General features: G+C 39.1%; 1 protein-coding gene across 5 annotated transcripts in view; it reads right to left on the bottom strand.

Annotated features, from left to right (window-relative positions):
- Positions 1-12,500, bottom strand: part of LOC137985227 (outer dynein arm-docking complex subunit 2-like) — a 47,681-nt gene that overhangs the window by 22,707 nt on the left and 12,474 nt on the right. For 2 of the 5 annotated variants that reach the window (XM_068832776.1, XM_068832775.1), the window contains exons 2-6: positions 8,575-8,753; positions 5,571-5,901; positions 3,311-3,450; positions 2,094-2,321; positions 280-400 (exon numbers count right to left, since the gene is read on the bottom strand). In XM_068832776.1, the coding sequence (XP_068688877.1) occupies positions 280-400; positions 2,094-2,321; positions 3,311-3,450; positions 5,571-5,901; positions 8,575-8,735 (981 nt within the window). In that variant the 5' untranslated portion in view covers positions 8,736-8,753. Of the gene's footprint in view, positions 1-279; positions 401-2,093; positions 2,322-3,310; positions 3,451-5,570; positions 5,902-6,844; positions 6,991-8,574; positions 8,754-8,832; positions 9,025-12,500 lie in introns of those variants that run through there. The other 3 variants (XM_068832777.1, XM_068832774.1, XM_068832778.1) reach the window with 3 other exon arrangements.

Below are 12,500 nucleotides of genomic sequence, written 5' to 3'. Positions count from 1 at the left end.
AAGAGGCTGTGTCAGTGTAACTACCACCTGGAACATTTTACGAGCAATGAGCGTCCAAACAATATTACGCCGACATTGCTAGAGTACTGCACTAATTGATTTCCTCCTTTAGGAACAGGTGCTAAACGAAACAGTCTATTCTGTTCTCAATTAATCTGTCACTAAGAGGTAAACGACATAAATGAATATTCAGTGTTTTGAGTAAAATAAAGTGCGCGAAGAACAAAATATCAACGGTATTCATTTAACGACAATAAAGTTTTCTATTGCAGGGCTGACCGGTTTTATAGTCAAGTCCTCTTCTTCATCGCTCACATCACTGCTTGACGGCGATTCACATTCACGCTTGTCAGCGGTTTTTTTGTTTGTGTTGCTTGGTCGTAAAGGTTTCGATTTACCTCTGAAATTAGGAAAAAAAGCTGCATTAATGACTCAGTTGAAAAGAGCCTTGAAAACAGCCACCTGTCCCAAAATAAATGTATGCGCGAACGATCAGGAAAAACAACCAATACTGATTAAACGAAGGTCTTGTTGATGTTATACTTATTAAACGTAGCCCACAGCGCTTGATGCCACACCCTGTCAAACGCCTTCTTGAAATCAATAAATACATGATAAAGCTCTTGTTGATGTTCTTGATACTTCTCAATGATGGATCTGAGATTAAAGATTTGTTCAACAGTAATTCTGCCTTTCATAAAGCCGGCTTGTTCCTCGGCAATTATTTCTTTTGCTTGGTGCTTCAGGCGGTTCAAAATGACTCTGAGAAGAACCTTGCTTGGATGGCTGATTAAACTTAAGGTTCGGTAATTGTTGAACAGTTTGAGATCACCTTTCTTGGGGAGTGTAATAACAAGAGATCTTGTCCAGTTTTGTGGCCATTTAACACTTTTCCATATTTGGTTACAGATGTTTAGAAGAGCTGTCGTCATATGCTCACCGCCTGCTTGAATCAATTCTCCTGGGATGTTGTCAACGCCTGGTGACTTCCCTTTCTTCAACATTTTTACAGCTTCTTCAATTTCCGATTTCAATCTGAGGTCTACTGAGTCGTCGCTTTGGCTTTCTGGTGTGTCTAAGACTCTGGCGTCGCCCTGCCGCTCGTAGTTGTACAGTTCTGAGCAGTACCCGGTCCACCTTTCTAGGATTTTACTTCTCTCAACGATGATTTCACCTTTCTTATCTTTGATGGTGTTGACTTTGCTTTGCTTTGGCTTTGTTAATGTTTTAACAGTATCATAATCTTTCTTGCTATTGTTCTTCATCAAGTTGGTTTCGATATCTTCACACTGTTCTTGAATCCACTTTTCTTTCGCTTTAACCATTCCTCTCTTTACAAGTTTGTTCATCTTGCTGTATTCTTTCTTGGCTTGAGGACAACTTTTCTTTTTCTCTTTAAGATCTCTTCTTTTATCACACAGACTTCATTATTTACTTTTCTATAATAAGTCAATTGATATCCATGTATAATAACCAAACTAATCCTAACCTGACCCTAATTAATCTCTACGCTTAATTTAGGTTCTAAAAAAAGTTTCTTCAATTCATCTGAGTGCGTATTCAGCCTGGGTAAAATGAGCATCAGCAATTTAACCTAGATAAAAAGGGATTGTACCTGAGAACGGATTTTACAGGCAACATACACACTTTGTATTTAATTCCCTTTAGTTTCTTTGTCAAGGTACAAGTCAAATCATTTGTTTAGTTTGTTTATTGCCTCTGGGGGAACATAAGGGTTTAACATCTCATACAGCTCAACTGAAGAGGACAAGGCCCTTCTAAGAGAGCGAGTCTCCATGTATTTGGCTTTATTTGAAGTCTATTGTTAATCGGTGTCCTACCGCGGGGTTTTTGTCAAGGAAACGCTTCATTGGATAGTTGGTGTGAAATTGGGCCGCATGGTCATGAAAGTAGCAGATAACCACCTCCGCAACGTGGGCGCTGCGAGGTGCGTATGTTTTTATCTTAAAATAAACTGTATACAAAGGTCTCTATCTTAAAAAAGATTTTAAGTTATCATGGGGAACAGGTATTCGCTCTCACTCTTCCCTTTTTTCTCTTTGCCAAAAATAACTTTACAGGATCTCGCTTACCTCAGACTATCATCAAACAGCGGGTTAATTTGGTTCGTTTTCCACAGCGTCTCATAAGTCTTGTTTTTCTCTCGTGCCGTCTGTCTAGCATTATTCCTAATTGCAGAATCTTGTCCACTGCTTTCTCGCTTCCCTGCCTGCATTTTTGAACTAGAAACCAGCCCCCTCTCTTGCCGTCTCGAGTTTTTCGGAGAAGCTTTCTTTGCAGCACTTGATTTTTGTAAAGCTCTGAAAAAGAGAATGATAATTCTCATATTCGCTCTCTTGATCGTGGTTGACGCATCTCTTATTTGCTTTAAGGTGAATGTGCGATGCATTTATGATGCTGTCAGTCTTTATTTGACTTTCCCACTGCGTAATCCAGTTTAAGTCAAAGTTCACCCTTGCTCACCACAGAGTCTCCAATAGCTCATTGGTTTAGAGCATTTGACTAAATCACTGAGGGTTGTGGGTTAAAATCCCATCTGGAGCTCGGATTTTTTCCGAGTCTCCAATGGATGCAATTACAACATTGTGTTTATATAATTCTCACATTTGCTCTGAAATAGAGCAAATGTGATGTTATAGTGATGTTAACTAATGATGTTATAGTCTACAATCCTGAACAAAACGTTTGAGACATATATATATATAGTTTTTAAAAATTGAAACGGTCACTTTTGAAAATGTGTGTTGACTAGCATACGAAACGTCAAGTTTTATAAAAATGCGTTGGAATACAATGTTTATCACCGCTGTTTGTGTTATTTTCCTAATGAATCTTGGTTTCATTAAGTGAATCTTAACTTCCGGGTCGTGTATCCGACTCCTCAGTTCGTGTACTCGGGTTTTTTTCCGAGTATGGCCGAGTTATTTAATTTATTCCTATTGATTGGTTTCATGTGAATGTGGAAAGTACTTTCGCTGTTGCTTTGGTTTTGCATCACTGAGCCTGGTGATTGGTTAAAAAATCTCTCGCGCTATATTCTTAGCCAACCAGGGGCAAATGCTAAACCAATTGTTGCACACCCGCGTTTTCCCGCCCTTTTCGCTGGCTGCATGAACTCGTTTTGCATAATGATTGGTTCATTTGAATTTCGTGGTCGGTTGGGATTGGTCGAAAAACATATTTTGTTTTTAGTCTAGAAATGGTCAACCTCAGCGATGATTATCCTTCGCATTTTCTCAGCTTAACCTTCTACGTCCATTCAATGCCTCGAAGGAAAACCAAAAAATACCTTTTGCTCTTCTCTTTCACTTCTTCAACTTGTTTTTGTTCGGGACGAACATCCGCTTCTTTCGTCTCTTCACACTTCACGGCCGCGTTCGTCTCATTTACTTCATCATGTAGGTGGTCATCTTCTTTCGTCGAATCACCCTTGAAATGATCGTCAAACAAAGCAGGCGCGGTCAAGTAAGAACCGTGGCCGATTCATACTCTTCGCACGGGTAACATAAAAATAGGGAACTTAAACACGATACTTTAGTGAGTTTAAGGACGGTGCCAACTAATTCCAAGATATTTTTGCCCCGGTTTATGATTATGCAGGAAATGTAGATCTTAACAATTGAAATCCAAAAATAAAATTGGGGGTAACCACGCATTTTTCAAAGATAATTCATCAATAATATTTGTAACAAGCTTTAAAATACAAAGCAATGTATGGCGTTCTTTCTCAAATTGAAGCTTAATTATCCCTCAAAAAATGCATGGCTGCTCCCAATTTTCTTTTTGGATATCAAGAGAACTTACTAAGATCTACTTTCTCCAGATATTTTTCAACCGTGCAAAAATTTCCTTGTATTAGTAAGCATCACCGATAGGAAACCCGAGTATCTCGAGATGCGCAGAACGTATGCGCAATAACAATAGTAGGCACCGTCCTTAACGCCAACGTGAGCACAGAGATGTGAATCCGAGTTCATTCTCTACATTTTCTCTGAAACCGCTCGTACTGATTTATTTTTTAGGATACTTCGCCCACACTGTACGACTTGAGTGTGTTGCATGGAATAATCGCGAAAGACTTAAGTTATATTTTGAGATTATGTTTTCGCCGACTTCAACGTCGTAGGTCCTTTTAAAGTCCCTCGTTTTGAGCCATCGACTTCAATCGGAAGTGAGGTGTTTTCCTTCTTGTCTTGACGCTATCACATTTATATTGATAAGGATCTTATTAGTTTAGCAATCTGGGAGAGACAGTTGCCCAGACAAACTTCCGGTTTCCGTCCTTGCCTAAAAAACATCTCGTGCTTAAGCTCCCTCCGTCGTTGTACTTGTCTAGCGCAGGAACCCATGACCCGGAGCCTACAACTCCATTGTGTTCGTGTCACCGCGTTTTCACGAACCGATTTATTTTTATATTGAATTTCACGTGAATGAGCTTCCCACAGGAGTCCGATGACCAATCACAAGCAACTAACCTGACGTCATAAGGTCACCGAACAGGAACTGCTTTTGTTTGTTTTCGAAAAAGGTAGTCTAAAAATACGTCGGTCGGCAAAAATGCCGTGTCATAGGCCCAGTATGGGAGTTGTAGGCTGCGGGCCATGGGTTCCTGTCAAGGGAGCTTAAGCATGCAAGGACAACCTCGAACGGCAACGAAAACGTCATTAATTTGCATATTTAGTGGACAAAAACAATAGCTTTGCATGCCCTGCACGTGCGTTTTTCGCCTTTTGTCCATTTCTTTGCCGTCGTCAGCAAAACAACAACGTGAAATAGCCAAGTTTTAGGTTTTATGAAGAACGACAGCACTTGAGGATAAATGTTCATTTTCTACCCTAAACTATGCGCCGTTCCGACCAGTGTCATTTTTGAGGAACTACCACACCCTTGTCATATTAAAAAGGTTGAAATAGTCACAAAGGGATTACAATAACGTGAATTTATATTTTGAGATGACGTTCTCTTTGCCGTCGCCGAGTTCTTGCTTAAGCTCCCTTCTATAAAAGGCTCCTCCCAATGCCTTATGCCAGGAGCCAATGCCCGGGATCGAACGACTCCCATACTAAGCCCATGTCACGGTATTTTTACTGACCGATCTACTTTTAGATCAGACTACCTTTTTCGCAAAAAAACAAAGGCAGTTCCGGTTCGGTGAAACTATGACGTCGAGTTAGTTTCTTTTGATTGGTCATCATCGGGCTCCTGCGGGAGTATAATTCCCGTGAAATTCAATCAAAACGATTGGTCTGTGAAAACGCCGTTACAGGAATATAATGCTGTTGGTCGCCCCTAGACCGTGGGCTCCTGCTTACGCAAGAAACGGCGTTGACAAGAAATGATAAAAGTAGGTTAAACGAGCAAAAACAGGGGCACCGCGGCACCGAAGGTGCATTTTTATTGTGGAGTACTGCTTTGCCATTCAAAACGTAAACACCCACGATGTTGATGCCAGTTTTTTTCCCGGATAATTGCTTCACAATTTACATCCTGAATAACAGGAAATGATCACAAAATAACGTTAATAATGTGAAATTGTAATTTCTTCCTACCACGTTTTCATTGAAGTCCTCCTTGTTTTCTTCTTCTAGCTCCTGATAGCCTGTCACATTGTTGCGTGACTCCTCCGGTGACGTCATGTTGCTGAAGAGACCAGGGCTAGTAGACCGCGTGCAAGTAGATGGTCTCTCTGGCCATTCATATAAGGGGTCGGTACCTCTATGGCACAAAGATGTTCCTCTCCCAGAAGACGCTGGGGTGGTCCCCTGTGTTTCTTCCGGTGTCAAAGAACCTCGTCCTGATGTTGAAGCAGTATTTGCAGAGTGGATTCTTTGCCGAAGTTCCTCAAGTTCGGCGTTTTGTTTCTTGACCAATTCTTCAAGTCTGCCAAGGCAAAAAAAAAAAAAAAATTAACGAAACAGCAATAAAATTACCAAATCCACACTTTGCAAATAGCAAACTAGTTGCCTCAGTTGGCTGTTTTAAGCATATCTTAATTTCGATTGTTACTTGATAGTTAATTTAGCACTACCAGGTTTTATACTTTACCAGTGAACAAAAATCACAATCGTCAGTGAATCGTTGCTAAATTGAAAATCGCTTTATCATGTATAAAAACAACGGCAAAAGTTCTCTTTTTTGTGGCTTCACGGTTTTCATAATCGCTTTTGAGAAAGAACTCTGAGAAACGCCAGTCATAATAAAAGATTTATGAGGAATATTAAAGTGATTATTATTGTATCAAAATATCGCGTGCATTCTGAGCATCGTTTTCAAATTTATGAAAGGAAAAAGATGTCGTGAGAGAAATGGAAATGATGCGACCGAAAAAAAAATTGCAGATTAAAGAACAGACAAATTGGTTTGTTTTAAAAATGTCCAGCCGGATTTGATACCTAATTAAGAAACGTTAAAAGACGGAAAGCAATGTCGCTTGGCATTAACTTGACAGAGTGTCATTCTTGTTCTGTTGTATACCGTCGTAATGGAATATTCCCCTTCAGAAATAATTTGTAACTATTGTACATCCACTGCAGAGCCTTGCTATGGTGCTAAGCTCACAGTACGAATTGATAAAAAATGACCCCTCGCTTTCATCGATCGAATTGCCGAATATTTAGGCAAGAGAACACTGTATTGGGTTCTCGGTGTAATTTTTGTGAATTAAAATGGAGAAAACGTCAAAAAATAATTCAGCCTGAATACAAACGATGTTTTGTTATGTTCGAGTGCCATGAAATCAAACGCAAAAGCGAGAGGTTACCCAATTGAATAAAATCATGCTCATGGTATCATTAAGGTCTTAAAGCCTGCTATTAAATTTTACCTGTATAAAGTCCGATTCTTTTTCTCTCAAAAAGAAATGCTAAAACTTGGTCGCCAGGGTTAGCAATTAGTGGTCGTATGGCAAACAAAACCTGAAACGTTTTTCCGTCTTTGGTAAACAAATACGAGCTATTCTATGGCAACCAGTCGTTGAATTTCCACCGAGTTTAATGCTTTTTACCCAGAGTTCATTGCACAACCAGTAATTTATATATTAGAATTAATGACAGCTATTTCTACCCAACCATGTTACGCATGCGCATTCTAGCAGCAGCTGTAAACATCGCGTCAAAGGATTCGACAATTCGAGGATGTCAAGGGAAAAAAGTAGTTTTTCTTCCGCATTTTTCAAAATAAATGTTGAGAATTGACTGGACGTTATTTTCGCAAAAATACGTTGTAATCGTATACAATCGCAAGAAAGATGTGGCAAACGATCAACTCGTTTTCATTAAAAAAATTCCATGTCTTGATCTTAACACAAAGTTTCGGTTTTTACTAGGCTGAGTTTAACTACTAGGAGGATAAAAATCTAAAACACTTGTCATGTTTTCTTCGTTTTTAAAAACTCAGAACCAGTAAAATAGCTCGTGATTCTTAAACAGGGCCACTGTGTATTGACCTGTCAATTTTTGAAGAGAAAAGTGCCTTTAATTTGAGCTGTTCTGTTGATATGTGCTTTTCTCTTTAAAGCTTTTTCGTAGAAGCCGAAATTAAAGATTCGACCAATTAGAATCAACCTCTAGCAGGCGTTTTTGCAATTAACCAATGACACTGTCCCCCGTTTCTCGTTTTCCCGCGAAGTGGATTACCGAGCTTTAGCGAATGCTTCAATCTTTGAATATTTGAGACAGATTAATAACTACAAGCCTTTTTATGTTTATTTCTAACATAAAAGCATACCAGCTGGCTTTGAACATGGTAAAATAATATTGAGACAACGAAAAAAGGCTGGAAAAATAAAAACTGTAACAGGAAAATTCAGTTCCGTCAGAGAGAAAAAATGACTAAAACTTTCGAAGCAATTGTGAAGCTTAAGACAAGTTTGTTTACCGCGACACCATTTGTTTTTAGCATGTAGAGTTAAAATAATATATCCGATTTAAACAAAAGCTTGCTTTTTCATATTAACAGGGTAGCCACAAATTGACTCCGTCCTGTATTTGAAGAACTTACTGGTTCTAAAACAAATATTGCTACTGAAAAAACAATTCGTTCACTTTATGACATATTCAAGGAGTTGTATGCAGAGATATGATCAGTCTGCTTAAAGAAAGTCCGCCTAGTTTGTTTCGGTTGAGACAATTCAAATTAAACACTTAATATCAGATTCGGCTTCTTCGTAATGGTTTTCAGCTTCAACGAATGAAAATAAAATCAGCTTTTTTATTTTCGTAAAAATAAATGAATAAAAAAACACTAGTGTTGAAAAGCGATCTAGCTTACCACCTTTTCATCTTTAGTTCGAGGAAACCTAGATTCAGCAACTCTCCTTATTGATTTATAGTCCAAAGAATTCCTGAGTATTTAAATCTCCGGTCCACACCGTTTCATTTTACAAAATTTGCACCGTGTGGGCTAATATGGTAAACTATTTGCCACGTTGAATTTCTTTTTGAAGTCAAATTACTTCGGGTAGGTCAACTTTGCCGACTTTATAGTTGCTTCTCTCTACATCTTCGCCGACGAAATTCGTGAGAACCCCGACTATTCACGTATTGATCAACTTACTGTCTTTTTGCATCCAAAACACTGGCAATGTCGGTACACAATTCAATAATCTTTCTCTTTCTATCTTCTTTCGTTGTCGCATTTTCAAACTTCCTTACAATTCGAACAGCCTCTTCGGCAACGTGGTATTGTTCCCTTGCGTCCTCTGGGAACGAACTCATCTCGTTTAGTTTTCAAACCTGCAAGGAAAAACACGCAGCTTATATTGAGCAACAAAACAGGCCACACAAATGGGAAGTTTGCCGTCAAAATACATACTTGCGTTATCTAAAATACTCAAGAATTATTTCGTCTCTTCCGCGTTGAACAACGAACGTCAGGGTCGGCTAAGTGTGGCCAGATTCGGATGGCGCTTAAGGAAAGTAAACAAAGACAGCAAAATATCGGTAAGAAATGTACAATAAACGCATGCAACCCATGCAGCACGCTTTTTTTTAACCTTTGTCTTGTCCACGTCTTGATTCGTCTTATAAAAAATCATCATATCTGTCAAACGTCGGACTGTCAAATTCGTCCGGCCATGGTCAATACAATTGCTTTGTGTTTTAAATGATTCATTGCAATTCATTTGATATCGTTAATGCTCGCACAAACAACGTGTTAAAGAGCATGTTTGAGAAACGTTTTCCCTTAATTAGGCAGTTTGGCTTAGCGTGAAAAAATAATTAAGGTGTGATTAATGGAATACCCTTGATGATAGGTAGAGGGTAGCCCTAGTTTACTATAGGGAAGATATGTGTTTACAAACATTGCTTTTGCTATTCAAATATCCCAAACATGGGAACAAAAGACCCTTTGTTTCAACAGCCAATGAGGCTCTGGTTGGCACATTAATGACAATAGGTGACGTCAACAATATCTTACCTATAAGGCACGCCGACTAATTGCTATTCACTGTGCATTCAAATCTTGCATCATTAACTATGGGTTCGTGTCCTTTTCTTTAGCCTAATTTTATTTACATGTGTCGTTCAAATGACTGCGTTTTTAGTTCCTGGCTTTTAAAACTTATTGTTCACGATAGCAAAACGCACTCTTAGACAAAAAGACGCATGAATAGTTTTGTCATTATCAACCAAACACATAACAAGAATAACTCGTTTTAAAATAAAATTCTCTTATAGCTATGACTGGCCTAACTCATATACCTTTTAGCAGTTCCAATGCATTTACTTTACATTGGCACATTTCGTTAGCTTTTCTTGGTGCAATCTTACAAGCGTGGTGATTGGCTCAGGATAAAAGTATTCACTGATGACGACACCAAAACGGAAATGAATGGTCGCTTGACACGCGAAGACGTACGCCAGAAACACACGATTGCTTAAAGTTTCCATCTGACTAAAAAATCAATTTTTTTTTTTTGGATTTCAAAATTATGTTAACTAAACACTAAGCTATCAAAGTTTTAAGCCTTGATTTCAAAAAGACACCTGTTTATTTTAACTGGAATATTCTTATTTAATGGTGCGTCATTACTAACTCTGAGATCTTGAGAGAGCTGGATAGAGGAGCGTCAAAGGCTCACTAGTTTAAGAATACAATTGGTGTGTACGCCGCACAATTAATATGCAGCACGGGAGTTTTGGGCTTTCAGACTTTTAAACTCGCGTTTTGCATAGCATTTGACGTCACTTTTTCCTGGACCCAACCCTCTGAGGTCCAATCGGTCAATTTTGAACGTGAGTACTGGCGGACCGTGAAATCCACAACTCACACTCAAAGTAAAAGGCCTTTGGATAAAAATCAAACCTCAAAATTTTGCCAGTCAGGTGTTAAGCAAACTCACTTTCAAAATCTGAAGAAAAAGGAAAGTGATTTTTTTTTAATCACACAGGCATTTTAAAACAAGTAAGAATGCCTTAATTAAACGTGCTTTCCGCTTTTAGGACTTTCGAACTGGAAAGAACGCAAAAGAAGTTGCAAGAAGCACAAGTGTACGGAAAATGTGTTCAGTTATGAAAAAATTTCACTCACCTACGAAAACCTTTCATCCAGGTATGAGTTTTCTGTGTTTTTATTACCATGTTACGTTTTGTTTTAGATTTTAGACGTCGTTTTTATTACAAATGGGAGAAAGCTATTGTCCCAATTTGAAACCTTCAGTCTTATGCGCGAGGTTGCTATGGCCGGGTGATTTAATTGGAATTCTGCAGGGCACAACTTACGATAAACCGAACTGCTGTCGTCCAATCAGAATACAGAAATTTTGTTGAGAGCTAAATTTAAAAAACTGGACAGTGAAGCCGGCGGCAGCGCTGAGCACATTTCCTCGTGAGGCAACAGCCACAGCCGTTTCCTCCCGTGTGCGGGGTTGGGGGAGGGGGGGGGGGGGAGAGGGGGGATTTTGGTGAGATATTTGCCTCTCGAGACCGTGAGGTAAACGTGCAACATGCTTGATATTTTTTGCCTCGCAAGGTAAACTCCTCATCTTGAGCAGCCATGGTGAGAATCTGAATGAGCTTTGAATAAAATCGCCTGTTCTAATCACGTGTCTCGGCAATTTGGGGTTTAAGATGGCTTCCGAAATGGAAACGATTACATTTCTTCGATAAATTCGTCGTAAAAGAAAAAGCTCACATAAAGCCACGGGCAAGAGAATGGTTGCACTGAAGACAAGCAATGAGGAGCATACCCCGACCTCGAGAGGCAAATGCATACCCGCTTAATCTGAGTTAATCTACTTTGAGAGTTGGATGTATTAAATGAATGTATAGAGCGGTTTTCAATTGAGTGTCAAAAGTAATTAGTGAATTACTTTGGTTTTGCATCACATCACTCAGTGATTGGATCAAAGTTCTCGCGCCAATTTTTCAACCAATCAGAAGTGAAACCAAAACCAATCGTGGCTCACGCGTGCACATTTTCCCGCGCCTTGTGTCGGGTACGTGTGATTACTTCGAGTTTTGATTGGTTTACTGGATTGTCTCCGTCCATTTTGAGTCGCCAAAGTAATTACTTTGGTTTTGGTTTTACGACAGTCATTTGAAAACCGCTCTATTTCAAAATGCGGGTTATAGACGAAAGAAAGAAGTGGTCCTGGCACTTATCTGGACAATTTAAGCACTTCTCTTATAGTCACCTGAAAAACGGTTTCAACGGGATTCGAACCCATGACTCATGCAATGCCGGTAAATCGCGGAGCTCTGGATGCGTGATCAACCTGATTCTTTCGTTTCTCAACCTCGTGTTTACCTCGTGTTTGATTTTGTCAACTGGGTTTCAAACGTTCGACCTAACGCACGGTAGTCCGATTTTTTACCGACTTAGGCCAACCGACCAACAAATGTCGTCTCGATACAATCTGATAGGCTTGCAAAGAGAGTGCCACAAATGTCGTCTCGATACAATTTGATAGGCTTGCAAAGAGAGTGCGGCTTAAACTAACAAAAGCTGCACGCAACAGACTATGATTAATGAACTGTTAAATATCACAGCAACCCATATCACATACGTCAATATCTAAGTACTAATTTCTTGAGATAACTAATTTATTCACGACTTAAAGGATCCAAAAGGGAAAACTTTGAACGGAATATTCGACAGGATATTCTTAGTATTTAGATTCAGAATCAATCTCGTCGACTTAATTTATGCGAGATCACTCAAGAAGGCTATAGCTCCATACTCTCTAGTTATTAATCTGGAATATCACACAGTCGCATATTATATTTTCTTTATCGTGGTCAGAGTGCCGCAACGATTTTTGCCCGACTGCATAATTTTGATAAGATGGCAGCTTAACTGGTGCGAGGTTTCAATAATGTAGTCAATATGGACAATGATAGCATTTTTCCTTTTCGATCCTTTGCACCGAAATCAGCAAAAATTTGTTCATGAATCGATTTCGTTGAAATTTATCCGACCCTGATTGTTGAGAAAAAAAATCTCGATACAGTTGTAGATTTTAGGGTGTATAGGAAACA

Source organism: Montipora foliosa, chromosome 14, assembly GCF_036669935.1.
Source record: "Montipora foliosa isolate CH-2021 chromosome 14, ASM3666993v2, whole genome shotgun sequence".
In the NCBI taxonomy this organism is placed as follows: Eukaryota; Metazoa; Cnidaria; class Anthozoa; order Scleractinia; family Acroporidae; genus Montipora; species Montipora foliosa.
The sequence above is the reverse complement of the archived record's forward strand: the minus strand, read 5'-3'. Positions and strand labels throughout refer to the sequence as shown.